Below are 13,624 nucleotides of genomic sequence, written 5' to 3'. Positions count from 1 at the left end.
TGATTTCTCTGTAAACTTGGAGGATGTAATGGGGCAGTTCTGCAAACTAAAAAGTAGTAAATCGCCGGGTCCGGATGGTATTCATCCCAGAGTATTAATAGAGCTGAAAAATGAACTTGTGGAGCTGCTGTTAGTAATATACAATTTATCCCTAAAATCAGGTGTGGTACCGGAAGATTGGAGGGTGGCCAATGTAACGCCGATTTTTAAAAAGGGTTCCAGAGGAGATCCGGGAAATTATAGACCGATGAGTCTGACGTCGGTGCCGGGAAAAATGGTGGAGGCTATTATTAAGAATAAAATTATGGAGCACGTACAAAAGCATGGGCTGCTGAGACAAAGTCAGCACGGATTTAGTGAAGGGAAGTCTTGCCTCACAAATCTACTGCATTTTTTCGAGGGGGTGAACAAGCATGTGGACAAAGGGGAGCCGGTGAATATTGTATATCTAGATTTTCAGAAGGCGTTTGACAAAGTGCCTCATGAAAGACTCCAAAGGAAACTGGCGAGTCATGGGATCGGAGGCAGTGTATTATTATGGATTAAGAGCTGGTTAAAAGACAGGAAGCAGAGAGTAGGGTTGATTGGTCAGTATTCTCGATGGAGAAGGGTAGTTAGTGGGGTCCCTCAGGGGTCTGTGCTGGGACCGCTGCTTTTTAACATATTTATAAATGACCTTGAGATGGGAGTAACTAATGAGGTAATTAAATTCGCAGATGACACAAAGTTATCCAGGGTCGTCTCGTCGCGGGAGGAGTGTGAAAGATTACAAGAGGACCTCGTGAGACTGGGGGACTGAGTGTCCAAATGGCAGATGAAGTTCAACGTTGACAAGTGCAAAGTGATGCACGTGGGAAGGAGGAACCCGAATTACGGCTATGTCATGCAAGGTTCCGCTTTAGGAGTTACGGACCGAGAAAGGGATCTGGGAGTCATCGTGGATAGAACGTTGAAATCTTCCGCTCAATGTGCTGCGGCGGCTAAGAAGGCGAACAGAATGTTGAGTATTATTAGAAAAGGGATGGAAAACAAGCATGAGGATGTTATAATGCCGTTATATCGCTCCATGGTGCGACCGCACCTGGAGTATTGTGTTCAGTTCTGGTCGCCTCATCTCAAAAAAGATATAAAGGAATTGGAGAAGGTGCAGAGAAGGGCGACGAAAATGATAAAAGGGATGGGACGACTACCTTATGAGGAGAGGTTAAGACGGCTAGGACTCTTTAGCCTGGAGAAAAGGCGGCTGAGGGGTGATATGATAGAGGTCTACAAAATATTGAGTGGGGTAGAGCGGACAGATGTGAAGCGTTTGTTTACGCTTTCTAACAATAATAGAACTAGGGGACACAAGATGAAATTAGAATGTGGTAGGTTTAAAACAAATTGGAGAAAGTTTTTCTTTACTCAGCTTGTGGTTAGACTCTGGAACTCATTGCCAGAGAAGGTAGTGACAGCAGCTGGCCTTGCTGAGTTTAAAGGGGGTCTGGACAGATTCCTGAAGGAAAAGTCCATTGATTGTTATTAAATTCTGGGTTTTTGCCAGGTTCTTGGGGCCTGGATTGGCCGCTGTCGGAGACAGAGTGCTGGGCTTGATGGACCTTTGATCTTTTCCCAGCGTGGCAGTGCTTATGTACTGGGGATAGTGCTGGGCAGATGGCGGGGATAGTGCTGGGCAGACTTATACGGTCTGTGCCAGAGCCGGTGGTGGGAGGCAGGGATAGTGCTGGGCAGACTTATACGGTCTGTGCCAGAGCTGGTGGTTGGGAGGCGGGGTTGGTGGTTGGGAGGCGGGGATAGGGCTGGCCAGACTTATACGGTCTGTGCACTGAAGAGGACAGTACAAATAAAAAAGTAGCACATATGAATTTATCTTCTTGGGCAGACTGGATGGACCGTGCAGGTCTTTTTCTGCCGTCATCTACTATGTTTACTTATGTACTTATTCCCCAGAGTTATCAATATAGTGTCTTAGCAGTTACTTGGGTGAAACATCCAATGGTGCAGGGTTCCAAGCTGAACTTGGGGTACCTGACTGTAGCAGTTGCAATTCACACGTGCTTCTTTCTGGGCCCCTTTAACCTAGCTGGGCCCCCCCGGGCTTTTCTACTTCCTGGACCATGCCCTCCTGGCTCCACCCCTCCCATTCAGGACTATGGCGTTTAAGGTGGCTCTGACACTGTGAGGGTGTGTCCTTAAGTGGAAGTGGCAGTTTCTGATAGACTCCCTCACACCCCAGTTACAGTATTAGTAATTAGGTCTCGTCACATAAAATGGGACCTGTGCTAACATAGCATGAGTTAGTGGTAAAATTACATGTCTTAATGGCAGCCAATGTTGATAACTATGCTCCTTAGTTTTCAAGAAGTTAGGGAAGAAGTTTTTAGTGGAGAAAGTATCAAACAATAATATATTACATGTATTCTTTACTCTTTCTCTAATACTTAAGATGTTTGACCATTATTTACAACATGTGTAAATTCTTTCAGTTGCACAGATGGAAAATTGTCTACTTTTTGCTCGTTTGTCCCATTTTAGCCTGTGAATCATGTTCTTCTGGACAACAATATGAAGGTACAGGGAGTTGTACTGCAAGATGGCACAGAAGTGAAAAGCAAGCTGGTTCTCTCCAATGCCTCACCTCATACAACATTTATGAAACTCACTCCAAAGGTAAGAAATCAAAGATTCACGGCCAAGCTGGCAATATCTAGAAGACAAGCTGTTGGGGGAGGGGGGACCACAGGATTTGGGAAGAGTTACTGCACAAGTTAAGAACATAAGAATAGCCATATTGAGTCAAACCTATAGTCCATCTAACTGAGTATCCTGCTTCCAGAGAAAGAAAGGGATGTTCACATAGGTAGATTAACTGATTATCTTTTTCCTTGTTAACTGTAGTGGAAGAGTAGCCTAATGGTTAGTGCAGTGGTCTGAGAACCTGTGGAACAGGCTTGAAGTTCCACTGTAGCTCCTTGTGACTCTGGGCAAGTCACTTAATCCTCCATTGTCCTAGATACAAAATAGGTACCTGATATAATATGTAAACTGCTTTGATTGTAACCACAGAAAGACAGTATATCAAATTCCATCCCTTTCTCCTTTCCCCTTATCATGGAGGTATTTGCACGTAGCATGCAGAAAGGTTGGTCAATATGCACTCCATTACATATATGAAAGGCAGTTCTATAAATTCGCACCTATAGGTAAGTGTCAACTATCCATGTATGTTACAAAATACTAGCAGTTAGGTAACCTAAGTATATCCTAGCCATGATGTCATAAAATATGTGCATATTCACTTTAGCGTGTATGTGAAAGGGGGGCATTCACATGGGTAGAGCATGGACAGGTAATGAGCAGCTCTGCTGGATAAACGTGTAACAGAATACTGTAAGTTACACGCAAACACGGTGCCACATAGCTATGGGGTCAAAGGAGTAGAGTGATCAACAGGGCACTTCCAAGTATGACCCAGGAGACTAGAGATAGAGGGAATATCCTTTAATAGTGAATAAAATACAGTAGATAAGACTCGACACAGTACCGTGTTTTGGCGAACAACACCTGCCTCAGGAGTCTGTATCTGGAGATCACTTGTAGATGTAGTAAAGGTGAGAAAACCAAATAAAGCCTTTAGAAAGGCTGATGGATGGTAAGCATACATGAAGTCCGATGACACAGCGATTTTCATATTGGTTCGACATCAGACTTCATTCTACTTCAAGCTTTGCTTGTACCTTTAGCCACACAACGTGTATGCTTACCATCCATAAGCCTTTCTAAAGGCTTTATTTGGTTTGCTTACCTTTACTACATCTACAAGTGATCTCCAGATACAGACTCCTGAGGTAGGCGTTGTTCGCCGAAACACAGTGCCGTGTCAAGTCTTATCCACTGTATTTTATTCACTATTAAAGGATATTCCCTCCATCTCTCGTCTCCTGGGTCATACTTGGAAGTGTCCTGTTGATCATGCTACTCCTTTGTCCCTGTATTCCCCTCGTAGCGGATCCAGTTTCTCCACTTTTGTGGTTGTTTGCCATATAGCTATGAACACTTATGCCAGCTTTTGGTATGGTATAAGTGATCGCTTCTACATGTTTGCGTGTAAGTAATACCTTATTCCCTTATTCTATAAATGCACTTACCCATGTAAGTGCCCTTCTAGAATCCTGCTTGGCACCATGATTTTTGGCACTAATTTTGTGGCACCTTGCTCGACACCCTTTACTGAATTGTCCCTGTACTCCCTACCTCTTCCAAATTCTTGACTTTGTTTTGGATTATGTTGTTCCAGATTGCTCTGCGTTTGTTGTGTAATTGTTTCTCCTATTCCTCTGTGCTCTGAGAGAGACATGTTTAGAATCTCTGAAATAACTGAATTCTGGAATTAACTAGCAAAAAAAAAAAAATCATGACTTTTTTCCCAGACTTAAACTTAGATACCATCCTAAAATTGGGGTTCTTAAAAACATTTTTCATTAAACTGAATGAACGCTGCAGGGAACAACATCAAAATGACAGCATTAAAGCATACAGATTGCCAAGCTAACAACTACCACAGAGATGGAAAAGTATATATTGATGATCATTATAACCCAAACAACCTAAAACTGGGTTTAAGCAAGCATGGTATTTAAAGGCATAAATTATAACAATGAATCTATCTGTATCTATATATATAGAGAGAGAAATAGATAGATATAGATATAGCTATAGACAGGGCTTTTTTGAGGGGGTACCTAGTACCGGCACCTTTTCCATTGTCTGCTAAAATTGACCCATGGACCCCAAGTTTTAATGAAAGAGCTCAGGCTCTACACATCAATTCTGTCTTCTCATGGATTCTGTGACTGGTTGCAGGGGGCCTGGCTGTTGTGGAGTGGGTCTCTCAGTGATCATCCCACCCCTGAAGGGTGGCCTAGCATTTGAGTACCGGCACCTTTTTTGCTAGAAAAAAAACGCACTGGCTATAGATATATAGATAGACAGATAGATAGATAATTAGGTGTTTCATTGGTATTATGCTGACATTGTATTATATCTGTTTATTAAAATATTGTTTGTATTGTACTGACATTATATTGTCAAGCTTATCTCATTTATTGTATTTATGTTTATATTTGGACATTTTACTGTTGTTATTAACAAAATTGAAGTTTTATATTAAATTGGACCTGCTATACACTGCCTTGGGTGACTATTTATAAAGGCAGTTATTAAATCCCAGCAAATAAATAAATAAATAAATAGATATAATAACTATGTTTCCATTGTAATCCATACATATACATTTTTTTCATTTTCTTCAAGAGCTGTCATGGATCATCTTTGAAAAATGATCTCATTTAGGGTCTCTTTTACAAAGCCGCGCTAGCGATTCCTGTGCGATAATTGAGAGGAAGCCCATTTAATTCCTATGGACTTGCTCTTATTTGCCGCACGGGAATCACTAGCATGGCTTTGTAAAAGAAGCCCTTACTGAGGGAAATCTTGCTGTCCTACTACACAAAATAAGATCTTTTTCATCTTTTAGGAACAGCTGCCAGAAGACTTTATCAAAAGGATCTCACAGTTTAACATTAAATCTCCTGTAACCAAGATTAATGGTAGGTATCACAAGATATTTCATGAGGTTCTGTGAGACCTTAATAAAGAGCTGAGTGGTAAATACAAACAGGGCTTTGAAGTTGGGACAATATTAGGAATTGAAAGCAGAAAGTAAGGGATTATATCATAACTATGTTCCCTGAGAGCAATAGGAAACAAATGTACAAGACCTTGCCCTACAACCTTACTACACCTGCTTTATAGATGGTCCAGTTTACAAAATGAATATATTATAGGACTAAACCTAAGTGCACTCCTACTATCACATTGGGGTGCGTTCATTTTCAGATGAATGGTAATATGTCATAAGTACATAAGTATTGCCATACTGGGAAAGACCAAAGGTCCATCAAGCCCAGCATCCTGTTTCCAACAGTGGCCAATCCAGGTCACAAATACCTGGCAAGATCCCAAAAAAGTACAAAACATTTTATACTGCTTATCCCAGAAATAATGGATTTTCACCAAGTCCATTTAATAATGGTCTTTGGACTTTCCTTTAGGAAGCCGTCCAAACCTTTTTTTTTTTATTATTATTTATTTATTCATTTCTTTCAATAACTTTACAAGCAATAATACTTGCACAGAAAAGAGAAATTAATACAAGAAATTAAATAAAGAACATGTAAAAAGAAAATATTAATTATTCTTAATTCTCATAAGTCCTCATCTGGGATCCCAAGATGACATTATGGAGAGTTTGCAGATAGAGATCTTAAAAAAAATCCCTTTGAATAATATAGTCCAAACCTTTTTTAAACTCCGCTAAGCTAACCACCTTTACCACATTCCCTGGCAACGAATGTGTAATTTTATTACACATTGAGTGAAGAAACATTTTCTCTAATTTGTTTTAAATTTACTACATTGTAGCTTCATTGCATGCCCCCTAGTCCTAGTATTTTTGGAAAGCGTAAACAGACGCTTCATATCTACCCGTTCCACTCCACTCATTATTTTATAGACCTCTATTATATCTCCCCTCAGCCGCCTTTTCTCCAAGCTGAAGAGCCCTAGCTGCTTTAGCCTTTCCTCATAGGGAAGTCGTCCCACCCCCTTTATCATTTTTGTTGCCTTTCTCTGCACCTTTTCTAATTCCACTATCTTTTTAAAGATGCGGCGACCAGAATTGAACACAATATTCGAGGTGTGGTCGCACCATGGAGCGATACAAAGGCATTATAACATCCTCATTTTTGTTTTCCATTCCTTTCCTAATGATACCTAACATTCTATTTGCTTTCTTAGCTGCAGCAGCACACTGAGCAGAAGGTTTCAACGTATCATCAACGATGACACATAGATCCTTTTCTTGGTCTGTGACTCTTAACGTGGAACCTTGCATGATGTAGCTATAATTCGGGTTCCTCTTTCCCACATGCATCACTTTGCACTTGCTCACATTAAACGTCATCTGCCATTTTGACGCCCAGTCTCGTAAGGTCCTCTTGTAATTTTTCACAATCCTCTCGCGATTTAACGACTTTGAATAACTTTGTGTCATCAGCAAATTTAATTACCTCACTAGTTACTCCCATCTCTAGGTCATTTATAAATATGTTAAAAATCAGCGGTCCCAGCACAGACCCCTGGGGAACCACACTAACTACCCTTCTCCATTGAGAATACTGACCATTTACCCCTATTTTCTGTTTTCTATCTTTTAACCAGTTTTTAATCCACAAACGAACACTGCCTCCTATCCCATGACTCTCCAATTTCCTCTGGAGTCTTTCATGAGGTACTTTGTCAAATGCCTTCTGAAAATCCAGATACACAATATCAGCCGGCTCACCTTTATCCACATGTTTGTTCACCCTTCAAAACACATAGTAGATTGGTGAGGCAAGATTTCCCTTCACTAAATCCATGTTGACTTTGTCTCATTAATCCATGCTTTTGAATATGCTCTGCAATTTTATTTTTAATAATAGTCTCTACCATTTTGCCTGGCACCGAGGTCAGACTCACCGATCTATAATTTCCTGGATCACCTCTGGAACCTTTTTTAAAAATTGGCGTTATATTGGCCACCCTCCAATCTTCCGGTACCACGCTCGATTTTAAGGATAAATTACATATTACTAACAATAGCTCCACAAGCTCATTTTTTCAGTTCTATCAGTACTCTGGGATGAATACCATCCAGTCCAGGAGATTAGCTACTCTTCAGTTTGTAGAACTGCCCCATTACATCCTCCAGGTTTACAGAGAATTCATTAAGTTTCTCCGACTTGTCAGCTTCGAATACCATTTCCGGCACCGGTATCCCACCCAAATCTTCCTTGGTGCAGACCGAAGCACAGAATTCATTTAATCTCTCCGCTACGGCTTTGTCTTCCCTGATCGTCCCTTTTACTCCTCGGTCATCTAAGCGGTCCAACCGATTCTTTTGCCGGCTTCCTGCTTTTAATATACCTAAAAAAAATTTTACTATGTATTTTTGCCTCCAACGCAATCTTTTTTTCGAAGTCCCTCTTAGCCTTCCTTATCAGCGCTTTGCAGTTGACATTCCTTATGCTGTTTCTTATTATTTTCAGTCGGTTCCTTCTTCCATTTTCTGAAGGATTTTCTTTTAGCTCTAATAGCTTCCTTCACCTCACTTTTTAACCATGCCGGCTGTCGTTTGGTCTTCCGTCCTCCTTTTTTAATACATAGTAACATAGTAGATGACGGCAGAAAAAGACCTGCAAGGTCCAACCAGTCTGCCCAACAAGATAAACTCATATGTGCTACTTTTTGTGTATACCCTACCTTGATTTGTACCTGTCCTCTTCAGGGCACAGACCGTATAAGTCTGCCCAGCACTATCTCTGCCTCCCAACCACCAGCCCCGCCTCCCACCACTGGCTCTGGCACAGACCGTATAAGTCTGCCCAGCATTATCCCCGCCTCCCACCCACCAGCCCCGCCTCCCACCACCGGCTCTGGCACAGACCGTATGTCTGCCCTGCACTATCCCTGCCTCCCAACCACCAGCCCTGCCTCCCATCACCGGCTTTGCCACCCAATCTCGGGCTTCCGGGATTGTGTTTTTGAACAGCATCCATGCCCGATGTAAATTTTTGACCCTCGCAGCCGCTCCTCTAAGTTTTTTTTTTTTTTTTTTTTTCACCGTTCTTCTCATTTTATCATAGTCTCCTTTTTTAAAGTTAAACACTAACGTATTTGATTTCCTATGTATACTTACCTCCCTTACCAGATCATGCGCTCCACTAAGGACTAGGCCTAGAATTTTTCCTTCTCCCGTCAACTCCTGTACCAGCTGCTCCATAAAGCTGTCCTTTATTTCATCAAGGAATTTTACCTCCCTAGCGTGCCCCGATGTTACATTGACCCAGTCAATATCGGGGTAATTGAAATCACCCATTCTTATTGTGTTGCCCAATTTGTTTGCGCCCCTAATTTCCTTTAACATTTCTACATCCGTCTGTTCATCCCGGCCAGGCGGACGGTAGTACACTCCTATCACTATCCTTTTCCCCTTTACACGTGGAATTTCAATCCACAGTGATTCCAAGAAGTGTTTTGTTTCCTGCAGAATTTTCAATCTAATTGATTCAAGGATCTCATTAATATACAATGCTACCCCTCCACCAATTCGATCCACCCTATCACTATGATATAATTTGTACCCCGGTATGACAGTGGTACACTGGTTATCCTCCTTCCACCAGGTCTCAGAGATGTCTATTATATCTAATTTTTAATTTAGTGCAATATATTCTAACTCACATCTTATTTCTTAGGCTCCTGGCATTCACATATAGACATTTAAAACTATGTTTGTTCCTATTTACATCATGCTTAGTACTTGACAGTATTAATTTGCACTCTTTTGTCTGATTTTTATTTAAGGACTCCTGATCTACTACGGTCTCTTTTGCAACCTCACTATCAGGATACCCTATCTTTCCTGTTTTGGTGATATCTTTGAAAGATACCTTATCCTAAACCATACGCTTTTGAGCGACTCTCTGCCTTCCCCCCATTTCTAGTTTAAAAGCTGCTCTATCTCCTTTTTAAATGCTGATGCCAGGAGCCTGGTCCCACCCTGGTTAAGGTGGAGCCCATCCTTTTGGAATAGGCTCCCCCTTCTCCAGAATGTTGCCCAGTTCCTAACAAATCTAAAACCCTCATCCCTGCACCATCGTCTCATCCACGCATTGAGACTCCGGAGCTCTGCCTGTCTCTTGGGCCCTGCGCGTGGAACGGGTAGCATTTCAGAAAATGCTACCCTAGAGGATCTGGATTTGAGCTTTCTACCTAAGAGTCTAAATTTGGCTTCTAGAACCTCTCTCCCACATTTTTCTATGTCATTGGTACCCACATGTACCAAGACAGCCGACTCCTCCCCATCACTATCTAAAATCCTATCTAGGTGACGTGTGAGGTCCACCACCTTCACACCAGGCAGGCAAGTCACCAGGCGATCCTCACGTCCACCAGTCACCCAGCTATCTATATGCCTAATGATCAAATCACCAACTACAACAGTTGTCCTAACCCTTCCCTCCCGGGCAGCACTTGGAGACATATCCTCGGTGCGAGAGGATAGTACATCCCCTGGTGGGCAGGTCCTGGCTACAGGAGTACTTCCTACTTCACCAGGGTGATGCTGTCCTTCTAGGAGACCTCCCTCCTCCATGGTAGCACAGGGGCTACCAGACTGGAAGTGGGACTTCTCTACAACATCCCTGTAGGTCTTCTCTATGTACATCTCTGTCTCCCTCAGCTCCTCCAAGTCTGCTACTCTAGCCTCAAGAGAACGGACACGTTCTCTCAGAGCTAGGAGATGTTTGCATTGGGCACACACATATGACATCTCACCAACACTTTAAATAAAACATATGACCAATGAGTCAAAATGAACTCATTCCATTCATTTTCAACTGCAAACCATGCCTACAAACCAGGGCCACTTTAGCAGAGGGAAAAGCAGTAGCATGAAGCAATTAACAATCATGCTGAAACTTTTTGATAAGCAGGTAAAAAAAACTTATCTTTGTTTCTGTTCTCCCAAATCCCATGGCTGATGATATCATCAGTAACTGATTAGGAAAAATGCAAGAAAGCAGAGTATAGCACCATTTTCTGTCCTGCATTCAGACAGGGAGGATCAGAGAGAGAAAGAGAGATACTACTTTCAAAAATGGCTTTATTGAAGTAAAAAAACTTATAAAAATATAGATAAAATATCGTAAGTGCACAGATAGAGCTCTGAGAGAGGGAGAGAGAGAAGCACCACTCATTTTCTTTCAGTGCTGCAGAAAAGTGACTCTTCTTTTAGAAATCTCTTAAGCTATGTGGGTGTTCCTTATGAGGTAGAGACAGAATAGTGAAGGTGCGAAAAATAAAAACAAACGGGAGAGGGCAAAGAGACCTAAGCAGGACTTTTCTATCATTGTCACAGAAAACAGACTTTTAAAACTCCCTTTGACTTGTAAGTCCAGAGAATCTGCATACTAAAACTTAAGGGAAAAGGAACCAAAGAGTACAAATTGCATGCCTCTGCCTGTCATCTACTACTGCTTATCATTTTTAAAGTGCTACCAATCATATTCAGCACTAAGCAGACACCAATAAGGGAGATATTCCCTGCTCAATACAGTTTACAATTTAGTCTGATCAACCCACAATGCTAGGAAGGGGTAAGAATTGAAATGGTGGTAAAGAAAAGGAGAGAAACCTCTCTTTCTCTTTGCCTTTCTGTGTCTGATGATGCTGTAGCCTGTATCACTGCTTATTCTGCCTGCTTCAGTTCTACTGCTCTGCTATATTGTTGCAAGTGCCACATTAACTGCTGCTGCCTGGTGTGATCATTGCCTTGCCACAGTCTTGATTTTAGTGGGGTGTGTTGCCCCCTAAGAAAAAAAAAGGCACCTAAAAAGAAAAAACATTTTCCTTTTTTAGCATTAGTGTCTTGTTCTGTTCAAGCCACCGTTTGCTATGCTCTGTCCTACTTGGTATGGTGCCTTGGCTTGTCTGTGACATTTTAATTGTTGCTGCCAGGCGTGATCACCGGCCCTTCCACTTTCTTATTTCTACATGTGTTTTTTTTTTTTTGTCATTATGGGAGAGATTATTCAGCATCTTCTCTCCATGGCATAGGTGATTGCCATACCTCCTGGCCCCTAATTACCAAGTGCTATCAGATAACAGTTCCTCCTAGTCTAACAAATTTAATGTTCCCATGGATCTCAAGAGACCTTGATTATCAATGCTGATTGAACTCCAGTGGAAAAATCTTTGGAGATAATCCTCAACCTACTGAACACAAATTCACAAACGTTTTGTCATTGTTGACTTGGGGTCTTCCAGCCAATGTTAATGTCATTTTCCTCCCCTTGCTTTGGGCTCTTTATACCAATGTTGATGCTGCTTTAGGCCTCTCCTGATGCCTTGAGTTCTTCCTGCCACTATTTCTTTATTTAGTGACTTCAAAGTTACAGTTCTACAGTCGCAGAAGCTGTGTTTGGAACTGGTCAATAGTTGCTTCTTTTTGACAATCTGGGGAACAGTATATATTTATTTAAAGCAAAAAAATAAAAACAAGAGAAAACTAATCTCATAGTGTATTGTGTGTTAATGATGGTTATATGAGAGAGTTTGTTTTTGGCCCCAGAAGCATGCAGCTCCTACCGAAACATCCATATTTTTTTGAAAAGTTGCAGTCTTGATTGTATTGGTGTTGGGCTGCATGAAGATTCTGGGCAGCACTATTTCAGATGACTACTAATTTATCACAGTTCCTATATATTGTAGAAGATTCATAAAAAATATAGAGATGGCATTTTCGATATGATGTCTTAAGTCCGATTTTGGACTTTTTGCGGACAACGTCCAAAAATCCAGCAACAAACATTTTCAAACCAGAAAATCGTCCAACTTTTTGTTTTGAATATGGCCATTTGCTAGATGTTTTTGTGCTCAGTGTGTCTATCTTTTTTTTTTTTTACCATTAAAAAAAAATGCACAAAAAGAAGCCATTGAGATGTATTTGGGGGGGGGGGGGGGGGGGGGGTGCAGAATTCTTAGAGTAGACTAGCCACATAGACATCCCAGCAGAGCAGTACGGCACCTCAGGGGGCACTGCAGTGAGCTTCACATAAAAGGTCCCAGGTATACATCTCATCATTACCCCTTATATTTTTATTTATTTAGATTTTGCTCACACCTTTTTCAGTAGTAGCTCAAGGTGAGTTACATTCAGGTACTCTGGATATTTCTCTGTCCCAGGAGGGCTCACAATCTAAGTTTGTACCTGAGGCAATGGAGGGTTAAGTGACTTGCCCGGGATCACAAGGAGCAGCAGTGGGAGTTGAACCAGCCACCTCTGGATTGCAAGACCGGTGCTCTAACCACTAGGCCACGCCTCCACTCCTCACATATTGTATGGTGAGCTCTCCAAAACCCACCAAAAACCTACTGTACACCACTACAATAACTTTTATGGCTGCAAGTGTCACATATATGTGGGTACAGTACATTTTTGGTGGGTTTTGAAGGGCTCACACTTTCCACCACAAGTGTAGCAGTGTAGAGATACGGTCCTGGGTCCCCTTCTCTACAGTGCACTGCACTGACCACTAGGTTACTCCAGGGTCCTGCTTGCTGCTCTAATAGGACTGGCCAGAACATCTGAAGCTGTTGTAGAGATTGGTATATACTCTTTCTTTCATATTTGTGGGGGTGGGAAGGGGTCAGTGACCACTAGGGGAGTGGTCATTTTGTCATTTATGGCACTTTTTGTGACTTAGTTGTGATTGAAAAACAACAACAAGGAGAGTCCAAATCTCCCACAAAAAACAACAAGAAAACAACAAATCAAGCGGAAGATATCCAAAAAGACCAGACTGAAGTCATAGATGTTAAAAGCCAAAATGATTTATTAGGACCCAACACGGTCCGTGTTTCGGCCAAAAAGGCCTTCCTCAGGGGTCTAAAACAAAAATATAACATATATATAAATAAAAACATATAGAAACATATTTATGTTTTATTTATTTATATT

The 13,624-nt window shown here is 41.5% G+C and overlaps 1 protein-coding gene across 2 annotated transcripts in view; it reads left to right on the top strand.

The window, feature by feature from the left end:
• The window catches only part of PYROXD2 (pyridine nucleotide-disulphide oxidoreductase domain 2), a 146,581-nt gene that overhangs the window by 72,435 nt on the left and 60,522 nt on the right, over positions 1–13,624 (top strand). For both annotated transcript variants that reach the window (XM_030202912.1, XM_030202911.1), the window contains 2 exons: positions 2,536–2,670; positions 5,537–5,609. In XM_030202912.1, coding sequence (XP_030058772.1) covers positions 2,536–2,670; positions 5,537–5,609 — 208 coding nt within the window. The remainder of the gene's footprint in view (positions 1–2,535; positions 2,671–5,536; positions 5,610–13,624) is intronic.

This window comes from Microcaecilia unicolor, chromosome 5, assembly GCF_901765095.1.
Source record: "Microcaecilia unicolor chromosome 5, aMicUni1.1, whole genome shotgun sequence".
Taxonomy (NCBI): Eukaryota; Metazoa; Chordata; class Amphibia; order Gymnophiona; family Siphonopidae; genus Microcaecilia; species Microcaecilia unicolor.
The sequence above is the reverse complement of the archived record's forward strand: the minus strand, read 5'-3'. Positions and strand labels throughout refer to the sequence as shown.